This window comes from Ictalurus punctatus, chromosome 7 (assembly GCF_001660625.3).
Source record: "Ictalurus punctatus breed USDA103 chromosome 7, Coco_2.0, whole genome shotgun sequence".
Classification (NCBI taxonomy): domain Eukaryota; kingdom Metazoa; phylum Chordata; class Actinopteri; order Siluriformes; family Ictaluridae; genus Ictalurus; species Ictalurus punctatus.
The window spans coordinates 18,643,465-18,656,086 of NC_030422.2; the positions used below are offsets into that span (position 1 = coordinate 18,643,465).

The 12,622-nt window shown below is 40.4% G+C and overlaps 1 protein-coding gene across 1 annotated transcript; it reads right to left on the reverse strand.

The window, feature by feature from the left end:
- Nucleotides 1–2,576: 2,576 nt before the first annotated feature.
- htra3b (HtrA serine peptidase 3b) lies at nt 2,577–12,209 on the reverse strand. Its single transcript, XM_017472093.3, has 9 exons — nt 11,334–12,209; nt 7,699–7,798; nt 6,799–7,021; nt 5,316–5,510; nt 5,199–5,231; nt 4,948–5,062; nt 4,790–4,847; nt 4,020–4,115; nt 2,577–3,376 (listed from the first exon to the last, which is right to left on the reverse strand). Exons 1-9 carry the CDS (start codon nt 11,740–11,742, stop codon nt 3,208–3,210), a joined length of 1,398 nt encoding a protein of 465 aa, XP_017327582.1. The 5' UTR covers nt 11,743–12,209; the 3' UTR covers nt 2,577–3,207.
- Between the last annotated feature and the right edge of the window lie 413 nt (nt 12,210–12,622).

Genomic DNA, 12,622 nt, shown 5'->3' on the forward strand with positions numbered 1-12,622 from the left:
GACACCACCTCCATACTTAAAGCTATTAATAAGGCATGACAGAAGAAAACTAACCACAAACGTAAGTGCCTGGAGCGCTCAGCCAGCCCTGATATTAGTCCATCCCTGTCCATATTGCATATAGTTCCTTCTCTGGTTCCATTTCTCCTTCCATTGTATTGTACCATCTCCCATGGCGTGTGTTTATGTAGTGTCTACATTCCACTCATTCATGTGAAGGCTCTAGAGATGATCCTGGACGACCGAGTTCCCTTCATAGCCAAGTCTTTGTTTTTGTTTCAGGAGGAGATCAGCTTACTGAAGCAACACTCCTCCCCACAGAGACACGCACACGGAACTGTCCGTGGCGATTTTACAGCAAGCTTGTTTGGAAAGCCCCTCAGGCTTCGTGATTAAGGTCAACTCAGGGTTCAGGGTGGTAAACTTTTGTGTATTTAATTGTGGGTGTGATTCATTGTGTGAAGGGTGGCCTCGTGGGTAGGAGAAAAGTTTCATTTAAATACCAGACTAACGTGTTGGTGTACCAGTTCACCTTAAGTTTAAAAGAGGTTTGCAAAAAATGTTAAACATTTTCAAAATACAATACACAACACACAGCCCAAAATATCTATGCGTAAATATGTATTGTGTGTCCAGCCTCTGATGTCCCTGTGCAGTCACTCCAATTTTCATGATGTTAATGGAATGAATCATGGAAGAGAGATTGCTGATTTCCACTTTACCCACATGTGGTCTCCACTTTAAATAAGAGCAAAGGTTTTTGGGCTTGTTCATGGTTCACAGCACCGTGCTTGTATACAAAGGTGAAGAAATCACTACATACCACAGTTAGCCATCATCCTAACCAAGACCATGTCTCCTCTTTCAAAACTCTCTCCAACCGCACCATTCCACCAAATTGTAGGTTGGTCTGCAAATTGCAGTCATAGATAAGTCAGGCTTCTTGATTCTAAGCCAAGTTAAACAGTATAGTAGAAGAAGAAGGTTAATGGGAGTGTCTGAATCGTGTGTTCAGTATCCGGTGCACTAAAAATAGTCCCTTGACCATGTTTAATGATAAAGTTTATCACTTTGCTATGGTTTTGTAAGGCATCTGAAATGGTTGAAGCTGACATAGGCAAAAAAACTGAAGTGGAGTTAGTATGAGTATGTTATTATGAGTATATTAGTATGGCCTATTTGAAGTCAGTGATCTTGAGCAATATGTATTTTTGAGATTTTCTCTGCAGCTAAAAATGTATTCCCTGTCATTTTCTAGGAAAAACACCTGGAAAATGAGTAAAAGGATCACATGTCCTGGAAATATTCGTGAGCTACTGGAAAACGTAATGCCAAAGACTGCATATTTCTGCCTTATTTTCTCCTCATCTGATATCACAGACATTCAGGCTACCGAAAAGTATTTATTTTACTTTTATTTCAACAGGAGAGTTTTAAGGTACTTAGGATTCAAATGGTTCTTTGATTGTTTTCATACAATCGTTTTCAATTCTACTTAGCTTATTCTAAACTAAAACTGTCATCACTTAACTGGCTACAGGGAGTAGAGGCCTGTACATTTCAACTCTAATCAGTGTTAGTCAATGTATTGTTGATTTTAATGGTAAGTTTGTCAGCGAACATGAGTATGATTGTCTCATCTCCATGGAACTGAAAATGTCCTGGAAAATAAATCATAAAAAATTATTTGTCTATAAATGGTTTGGCTTGCAGGACCCAAGGAAAGGCCACACTGACTAACAGTTGAGCGTGTTTGATGCAGTTGCTGGCATGGTACAGCATGACGCATTTTTACCGTTCTTCCATTCGTCTTCAGTAACAGCACGTTTGCCTTCAATTGTTCTCCCCGTGCTTCGGGGGTTTCCTCCCCCAGTCCAAAGACATGCGTTGTAGGCTAATTGGCATCTCTAAATTGTCCGTAGTGTGTGAACAGGTGTATGAGTGTGTGTGTGTTATTGTGCCCTGCGATGAGTTGGAACCCTGTCTAGGTTGTTTCTTGCTTTCTGCTCCGTGTCCCCTGGGATAGGCTCCAGGCTCCCCACGCCCCTGTGTAGGATAAGTGGTACAGAAAATGGATAGATGGATCGAGCTAAGTTCATTAGAAAATATTGTGGACATGTATAAACAAAAATAATAACTGTGAGAGGGTGTGGGATTAATAAACGGTTCCATGTGGAATCATTTCATAGAGAGAATGTGTCTCAAAGATTGATTTAGAGAGGAATACAAAAAGTCTAAAGGATAAAGAAGATTTTCCCATTCACATGGGAGCATAAAATATGTCTGCATTTTCCAAGAACATTTGAAATTGTGCATGTTCCAGCATTATGTTACAAATGACATTTCCATGCTTAGTGTAGTAACGTTGGAATTTTAATCGAATTATTCCTCATTAACTAAATTTCAAGTTCCGCTTGAATATGTCAGATACACCACCTGGCTAATACAGGAAGGGGAAAGTAATACATTATAAATGTACACTTTACAGGTATGGAGGTGAAGCCTGTGTTCGTAGCCTTCTAGCCTGTGTAATAGCCTCCAATATTATTATGAAATAAATACAAGGAGAACCAAACTGGATTGTTCATGGCCAAAAGGGGTGACATGATAATCAGAAATTCTGCCTTTATTGGTATGAACCAGCAGACACAGTTGTAAACATTTTGACTCAAACAAAGATGAAATTTGCTTACAGTCATTACAAAAGTAGATATCAAACATCAAAAGACAGTTATAAAGTGAACAGCAATAGGATGTGTTGGTCACATTTTATACAACAACGTGCTAATGCATAGCATATTTGAAATTTTTCCCAGTTTATTTTAATCGTGCTGTCTTGACACACATTAAAATGCAAAGATGGCATACTGACCATCTACATGTGCGTACTCTGCTTCACCCTGGCCTGTGGAATAGTCTCAGGCACAAATCTAGCTGCTTTTCAATATCACCAGCATTGTCTTTAAAAAGCAATACAGTACTATACATTTCCTTATCCACCATAAACGAAATAATACTAGATGTTTCATCTCCATCCATATATATGTACAGTATTTTGGTGACAAAACACAGTAAGGAAAATCCTACTCGGTTGTGATTTTGGGGTTCAGGTTTTGGCTGTTATTGTCTGTGGATGCCAGCGTGCCATCCGTGTTCCCTTGTTTGTCCCTGCATTACCAGAGCAAGGTGGTAAGGTGCATAAATTTGTCACTGCATGATAACATCAGGCTGGATGTTGAACAGCAGATCATCGTTGCCTCTGCGGACTTCCAGCAGCAGAGCCGTGTCCTCCATCAATGCCTCCTTCAGCTCACCGGTGCTAGTTAACGGCCGGCCGTTCAGCTTTACGATGATGTCGCCATCCTTTATACCCCCTCTAGATTTGAAGACACAAAAGTTATTGCAGCACTTATTTTGGTAAGATTTAACAAAGCACTTCTCAGTAAATGCACCTGGTGTTTAACAAGAGCTACCACAATCTATGAGGCTCTTCAGTCAACATGATATAACTGCATTGTGGTCATTTACTTATTATCTCCATTCATTTATGAAACAGAAGCTTTATACCTTACATTACAGCAGTATTAAAAACCATATTAATCTGTCAGAATGAGTTTGCTCTGTTTTCTTCTATATTGTTTTTATGGGCTCCCAAAAGTTCAAAACATCTCAACAAATCAGAAAACTAAAGGGTTATTAACATTACATGCTTTTTGCTGATTAGCTTGCATTAGTTTGAGAGACCTTGGAAAATGGAGAGCTGGAGAATGTTTACAGTATTACAGAAATATTACAGTTTACAGAAATATAAGCCTAAATGAATTTCTAATTATTTAACTAATGGTTTTTAAAAATTATTTTTAGGTGTGCCATTAATAGGAGTACGCAAATGCTGAAAACCAATAAAGGATTTCTGGTTATTCAGAAGACAGAATTCCTCCTCACCATAATAAAGTGTAAAAGTGTATAATAAAGTAACTTCACATCAAATAAGCAGCATGTGGTCAGTTGATAATTACTTTTGAGCAGGAGAGTGAGGAACCACCTCATGGACATAGATTCCACTGGTAACATCAGGGAAGTCTGGGTTCTGCTGCTTGAGCTCCTCTACAAGACTACAGAAAGCACAAGGACATGCTGAACATACCAAAAGCACTCAAAAACATGTGGGTATCTGAGAGGATACTGAACAATTTAGTGTAGAATAATGCGATGTTTGTCACTGTTATTAGTGTGTGGGTTTTTTGGCGATCCAAAACTCTTAAAAGTGACTATAATACAAATACACTATATGGCCAAAAGTATAGTATGTGAATACCTGACCATCACAAGCAGATGTTTCTGCCAAACATAACTTTCCAAAAGCATGGGCAGTAACATGGAATTAGTCCCCCCTTTGCTGCTATAACAGTATCCACTCCTCTGGGAGTTTTTTTTCCACAGAGAGATTTTGGAATGTGGCTGTGGGGATTTGAGTTCATTCAGCCACAAAAGCATTAGTGAGGTTGGTCATGATACTGGACAAAAAGGCCTGGTGCACAGTCGATGTTCCAGTTCATTCCAAAGGTATTCAGTGGGGTTGTCATGCTGGGGTTGTCATCTTTAGGCCTCTTAGATCCAGTGTTTAATTCCATCTTAATGCTACAGTATACAGAGACATCCTATACAATTGCGTGATTCCAATTTTGTGGGAACAGTTTGGGGAAGTCCCACATGTGGGTGTAATGGTCGGGTGTCCAAATACTTTTGGCCATATCGTATATAAATCAAAGATATGAAAGGCACTCACGCTTCAGTAATAGTGAGCATGCGAATCCCAATGAAACGCTTCTTTACTGATCTCACTTCTGAAAGAATGAAGCACAAAAATGCTAATTATTTATTAACCATAAACCAGCAGAAGCTAGGACCCAAAATATGTGGATACACATATAAATATTGATGTACCTTTGCCTTGCTTTCCCATGGAGTCGTTGAGGAAGAGGGTTATTCTGTCTGAAGGAATGGCGAAGGAGATCCCTGCTGCTACCTTTAGGGTGTTGATTCCAATCACCTCTCCATCCTAATAATACATTAAGATCAACATAGAGGTTCGAATAGTAGCATAACATTGAACAATCTCATTCTATTTAAAAAATTTGTCTAGAATAAACCCTTATTTAGTATTTAATGTGCTTGTATGTATATTGAAGGCTTACCAGGTTGACAAGTGGGCCACCTGAATTCCCATACTAAAGAAAAAGACACAATTTTTGTTTAGTTTAATTTAAATAAACGTGCGATCAAATACTCAAATCCAATGTCAATTGTCTCACATTTATGATCGCATCAGTCTGGATGTAATCCATGTCTGAGTCCCGGATTCCCAGTTCTTTGCCATCTCTTTGAGCCGTGCTGACGATTCCTGTGGTCACCGTGTTCTGCAAAGCAAACGGACTCCCAATAGCAACCACAAACTCCCCAGGCCTCAAGTCTGCCGAGTGTCCCAGCAACAAGACAGACAGTTTTTTCTGAGCAGTGTCAAAGAAGAATGAGCACACGAGAGAGAAAGACAGAGACAGTGGTTAAACTATTGCTATGTTTATTGCAATGGGATATTCTGTAGTCTCGTAAACAAAAAATGAAATTTGAACCACAAAGTTTCACTCTACATGTAGACAAGCTGCCAAAACTTGCTTGGTGTCTGAGGTTTTCTTGCTTAGTTTTGTATCAGATCTATGAGGCTGATGTGCCAACAAGCAAGTCTTCAGTTCATGTCTAAATTACCACACCTTATCATACTGTTATCTATAATTATAGACAAAAGTACACTGCATGGCTAAATACAGTGGTAGCAGCCAACTTACAGTTTGGTATCACTCCACGTAAGCATCAGACCCGGGCAACAGACGCTAGAAGGCTTAGATGTAGCTTTGCATTGATTTCAATGATAATATTTTTCCAATTTGTATATTATTTTAACTTAAGAGTGCAGGGAAGGCCCAGGAACCATTGAACAGATATCTCATAGCTGGCTTGTGACGGTCTGAGGATCTCCCAGAAGGAGCTGCAGTCTGCGGCTGAGGATAGAGAAGTATCAACTGCCACCGTGACCGTCACCAGGAAAAGCCAAAGAGAATGAATGAATGAATGAATGAATGACTTATTCTGCTATCTTTTCACACTGTTAATGTACAGTACAAACGGTGGTACTTATCCAATCAATGTCTTATGCATGCAGATGTGCTTAATGCTGAACTGAAAGCTATAAACTTCCTTCCCTTCCCTCACTTGTTAGCTACATTAACTTTAATTACCTTAAAGAAACAATTTTCAGACACAAGATACTATATGTCAAGTAATCATCCACCTTTGGGGTGAGGGGAAAATTGTCCCCCCACTGTCTTCCAATTTTCCCATTTGCCAATTCCCACCAACTAGGGTGTGCGCTAGGACACGCTTCATCCGAGAGACATGAACACAGCCAATGGCATCTTTTCAAACTGCTGCCCATGCTCTCACACACTTGGAGGAAAGCACTATCTGCGCTTTTCCGCATGCATAAGCTCACAGACGTCCAAGGCTAGTGTCGCTGTGATTGACAGGGGAGAGAGAGAATGGCTAGAGAATTTTGCTCTCTTGAACTCCTGGCTACAGATGGACGTGATATTGTTGGGATTCTACTATTGTCTTGTATGTTGTACCAAATTCTTGAGACATGATATTTCCTTGAATAATAAAAGGTGACATCTTATCGAGGAAAACAGATTAAAAGGAATCATTAAACCGATATCAATTCCTCTGTCATAGAGTATTCACCTGTGGGTTGATTTTGATGGTGGCGATGTCAGACTTTTTATCAATGTCTTTAATTGTAGCGTCGTGTATGTCTCCATCATGCATCTGCACTTTAAGCTGCTGATGCCCTGACACAGGTGTGGTGGTGGACACGACATGAGCATTTGTTACAATCAGCCCAGTCTCTGAAATCACAAAGCCTGAGCCGCTTGACAGTGGTACAGTCCGGCCAAACAGCGGGTGGCTACGGGGTAAAAATCAATGTTATTACTTTAATATACTATAGTTGGAACAGATTATATTATTGCACACATAAAACAGAAAATTGTTGTACAATTTTTATTTATCCAAGATGTAAAACTAACAAACTACAGTGAAAACAACAGACTCGTACAGGCGCAAACTCAGTGGAAAAAACAGTGATTCATGATGTTAATGAGACAGGATTTTGGTGAGTATAAACTGTCTGACTGTTGACTCCTATGAGTCTACTCAACATCTTTTTTGTCAAGGGTCTGTAAATCTGCAGACTTGGTGAGAAACAACTGCACTCATTCTGACTGTCTCAGGAGGCATAATAGCTCAAGTGTTTGCACACCTTCAGCTCCATCATATTTCCACCTCTTCATAAAAAAATATTTTAAAAAAACCCCAAACATTTAACAAAACAGCTACTGTAGACCCGACTGCTTTCTGCTGTAAGTCTAAATAAGATGGCCAAGCCTCCCGCATACACAAATACTTCTAAAGCCAGGAACACAACAACTACTTCATAAGTTTGAGGATCATTTAAAGCTTGTTTTCTTTGTCTAGCATATAACCCTCAACATACACTTTATTACTAAAATTCCATGCTTTTAACATGAGTGCATTTATTCAGAATAAATCAGGCTTGTACAGTAAATCAGATACAGAAATTACCTTAGAAAGAGTTCCACATGAACCACAGCTGGGGCGATCTTTTCCACCACATCAGCAATGAAGTTGAATTTATACCTCGGGCTGTTGGGGTGTGTGGGACCTATACTAGCAGGGAAGAATTTGTCATGTTACACAAAAGACACACACCACCGTGGCTGTTATAGAAGGCTGGAAGAAGTTTACTTCTTAGCATTTTATAACCCTTAATGAGTAACTTAATAAAACAGCAGTCATTAGCTAAACCTGGTAGTATTTATAGACAGAGGAGGTTATATTTACAGCAAGACCAGAGGGCAAAGTCGTGGTAAAGTATTTTTCGAGCACAGGAACTGCTTGTCTATAATTGTATCAAAACCAGCAGGTGGTTTCAGTCCAATTCAGTAGTGTGTGTGTGTGTGTGTATGCATCAGTGTCCTGGGTGTGTAAAAGTACAGTAATTAGACGACATTATTTTCTGCACATAGACTGCCCCCAAGCTGACCGCTGTTTCCTGTGACCGCCTTGGCACACACACTCTAGCTCAGGGGTCTAGCAGCACACCTATCTTTATAACCTCAAAGCGAAACTCCAGGGCAATATGTCTAACGGTATAATGTTTATAGTACAAATTTACAACCGCTTAATACTGTCTAACTGTAAGCTCTAACACCTCCCCAGAGATTTACATTTCATGCCTTGTGCTTTTGCTTTGAATGCAGTGTATTTTGGTAACAGTGTCATTGCTCTGAAGGAAAAGAACAAGAGAAATGGAGCTTCAAACTCTGGCTCAAGTATCAATTTCAGATCGCTGATTAAAAAAAATTCATCACAACTACGCAGTAAATCACATGCAGTTGTTTATCATTAATCACATCAAGCAACCTCCTTTAAGGCCACATTCCAAGTTAACTATATCACTTAGTCATGGCCTTAAGGGGAACTGCAGAGTTAAGATCTTTTAGGTCACAGTGGCCAAGTCAACCAACCGTATATTCCAATTCCAATTCCAATGTGTATCCTCTTTGAGGTTGCTCTATTAGAGACTGTATAAGATAATTATTATTATATTTTTTTAAACCAAACCTTTGCACACTCAGCCATGCACTAGCTATTTACTGAGGGTTAAAAATTCCATAAGCTTTCCAAAATGATCTCTTCTGTCTTTCCAGTCTGATTTTCCAGTCTGGTTTGAGGCAAGACCATACATTAGTGGTCCAGCTGATGGCACATGCTTGGCTACCATGATGGAAGGGATGCATGATAGTGGGATATTTGATACACCAATGTAAGATTCAGTGTTTATCCTTTAAGTTTCAGAGGATTAGTTGTACAGGAAATTATGACTGATGAATCTTTGGTATGTTTATCAGGAGATTAAACAGAAACGGTCACTCGGCATGCTCTTTGCAACTGTTTATCTTGGCTAATATTCACTTCCCCCTCTCCTGGATGGTCATATTAATGAAAGTTTTGAAAGTAAATCTGTTTATCTGTTTTCTTGACTTTTTTTTTTTTTTTTTTTTTTACATCCTAATACTATCCCTAAACACACAAAGGATCATAAACTTTCAGTCCTGTTACTAAAAGTACGTTTGATTTGAGGCTACTGTAGGATTGTTAATGTATGCATTGTTGCCAGATTTTGTCAGATAAACTATTCTGTATATAGGGCAATATATAACCAGACTGGGACAATTTTCCATTATTAGAAATGTTTGTTTTAAAACGTGGTTTATTCTCATATGTATGACAAAATTAGATTTCAGTCGGGAAGGATATGCCATATCTATTCAGACAGCCATCTTGCCATCTTTCTGTACTAATATGCAGTAATTGGTTTGTTTAGTGTTAAGATTTGACTCCTATTGCTGACCCAGCTCTCACACATAATTACAGAGATTGGCATCGGTCAGTAATCACAGAAGCTAATTCTGGTTAACAGCTCAGGCTGTCTTTCGTTGTGGATAAAACAATGGCACTAGTTCATGCTCTTGACTTTTTCCTGTCAGTCTGCAGTTTAATGGTTCTTCAGTAAATAGTTAAGGTTTGAACTCTGGTTCTAACTCTGGAGCTGGACAGAGATCAGGCCAAAAGTTCAACTTGCACTCAAATTCACCTGGAAATTCACATCTAGTCTGGAGAGTACAATGACCTTCTGTATTCTAACCGCCTCCTCAAATGATGACTCTACAGCTGCCACCTGTAAGGCAGGGTTAGTGTCGGAGTTATGTTGTTTTACATGTCCCTGGAGGCTATTCATTCAAGTGGTATGCTAGAAGGTTTTGTGTAAGGGAGTCAGAAAAGTCCTAAATTAAGGGAAAATATCTAGCAGCTAGACATAATAAGTACATTCATATTAATGTCTGAAGATATAGAAGGTACTAACTGCTTGGTGGTGATTTACAGTCATGCTGGTATTGTGGGATCTGTAAGATGTCTCCCTTTAGGCTCTGAAGAACCAAATGGACTGGAGACAAACCCCAAGTCACTTTTTAAAAATCCAACTGAAAGATAACCACTTGTTGGCAGGGACATTTGGTAATTAAAATACAGAGTGTGACTTATCATAATAATTGCCTTTGCAATCCTGGTTAGCACTTTTGCTTTGCACCTCCGGGGTTGGGGGTTCGATTCCTGCCTCCGCCCTGTGTGTTTCAGGAGTTTCCTCTGGGTACTCCGGGTTTCCTACCAGTCCAAAGACATTTCTTATAGGTTGTTTGGCATATCCAAATTGTCCGTAGTATGTGAATGTGTGTGCAGTTGTGCCCTGCAATGGGTTGGCACCCTGTCCAGGGTGTCCCCTACCTTGTGGCTAGAGTTCCCCCATGACCCTGTGTAGGATAAGTGCTATGGAAAATGGATGGATGGGTTTTAATCATTCCTGAGCAACTTTAATAATGTACCTAAATCCTGAACAATTCCACATCAGTGGTTCATTTGTTTTAATTAGTTGTCGGTCATCACAGCATGTAGCACTTGAACTTAAATTTTATTTTGACCATATTTTACAGGTTGAGATAGTCCTTGCTGCAAAACGAAAAGTCCAGGAGGTGACGTTGGACCTACTCCAACTCCTCCTATAAACCTAACCCTGACCCTAACTACCAAGCCTAACCATTGAGATGCTGTACAACCGGCAACAACAAACATAGTCATCCTGATTGAAACAAGCTGAGTTGTCTCTGCCCCCCTAGACGGTTGGTTCGACTCTTCCCAGGTTGCTGGATCAGGTCAAACTCGACCCCCTGGACTTTTGGTTCTGAAGCAAGGGGTACTCGTACAGGTTTGTCTGGGGGTCTGGCCACATGGGTGGCAAAGTGTGGCAGCTGCCACTCTTAAAATTCTTACAAGGCCAATTACCAACCCAACTATCTCTAATAGGTCTATCTCTGATGTGCAGTTCTTACAGGTATAATGAAACATATCTAGCTCATGTGAGTCCTATATAGTTTTTATCCTTGAGTCCTAGAAACTATAGAGCAACTATAATATAAATACATGTAATCATGTGCCATTCAACTCCCAATAATGAACGAATGAGAAAAAGCAGGAAACATTTCCTGTTCTGAAAAGTACCTTTGTTCTAAACATTAGTGTGCTTCCTGGCTCTCTTTGCACACCTGGTGCTGCTTACGCGTGACAGAGCGATAGCTTACCTCGGCCACTCTCGCACGGGCCCTTGTGCACAGAGCTCAATCCCGGCAGGCCTTGCTGCAGTGCTTTGCGGCTCGCGGCTTTTAGCTGGCACACGTTGGCGTACGTGTTGCCGTCGCTAGCGCACACTTTGGCTCCGTAGCGACACTGACACACGCCTTTAGACAGCCGTTTCCCGGCCGGATGCTTGCACTCAAGCCCGTCTCCGCACGGCAGGTCATGCGCGCGGCCGCACGATTCTCCCTCGGCGCGCGCGCACACGAGACAGCAGCCGCAGCGGTCCGGCACGTAACCGCTCGGGCAGCTCGGGCTCGGGCACGCGCTCACATCACAGCGTGCAGCGCAGGTTTTGGACTTGGGCTCGGCACGGACGTAGAGCAAAATAACGACAGACAATACAATCACTCGCATTGTCTGAGCTAATGAAGGAGGTAGGCAAGAAGAAAAGAACAACAAAAAGAAAACTACAGCAAAAAAAAAGTTTTAGACTGAGATCAGACTCTAATTGACAGCAGTCTCCATATGTGCCTTTTGTCTCCACAAGCACAAAAATGCCATGCAAAAATGCAATAACGCGATGCTTCACCGAATAAGTGCACACTTTACTACATATTAATTAAAGCGTAAATAATAAGGGGAAAAAAGCTCTTCCAAGTCCAGGTTTCGGACTGTCTGGTGTGCAGAGTAAACAGACGGTCCGGCCGGTCTGTCGGAAAGCTGGATTTCCTTAACTGAAGCTGCTTTTAATGGAGGCGGAGAAAGCAGGGTTTCTGAGCGCACAGCCCACTTTGCAAGCATATAAAGACCATGAGAGGGGTTGAAAAGTGCACACATAACCATGCAAAGTTTGTATGAGTGTTAGATAGTTGCCATCAAAACAGAAGGTTTGAAGGCTGACCATGCACTTCTGAGAATTATTACAGTTAAAAACCCTTTCCATATTGTGCATTAAGCTCAGAGAATGATTCTATATATATATATATATATATATATATATATATATATATATATATATATAGAGAGAGAGAGAGAGAGAGAGAGAGAGAGAGAGAGAGAGTGAGTTTTCACTTAGAAAACAACCTCCTTGTTCATGCTACAGCACAGGGTCACCTCCTTCTAGACGTGGACTAATATGTGAAAAATATGTGGTTTTTAAAATAAATAAATAAATAAATAAATAAAAGCATGAGGAGGTCTTGCAGTGTTCTTGTACAGCTTGGTCTGTTCTGAAGAGGAGTTTACGGTCCATCTGAAGAGCTCAGGCCAGGCACATATGCAACACATCATGGTG

Coding starts and splice junctions, on each gene's coding strand:
- htra3b (XM_017472093.3), bottom strand. CDS start 11,742: ATGCGAGTGATTGTATTGTCTGTCGTTATTTTGCTCTACGTCCGTGCC. Junction 5,511..6,798: donor CCATCAAAATCAACCCACAG/GTGAATACTCTA, acceptor GACACTGCTCAG/AAAAAACTGTCTGTCTTGTT. Junction 5,063..5,198: donor GTGGCCCACTTGTCAACCTG/GTAAGCCTTCAA, acceptor ATGTATTATTAG/GATGGAGAGGTGATTGGAAT.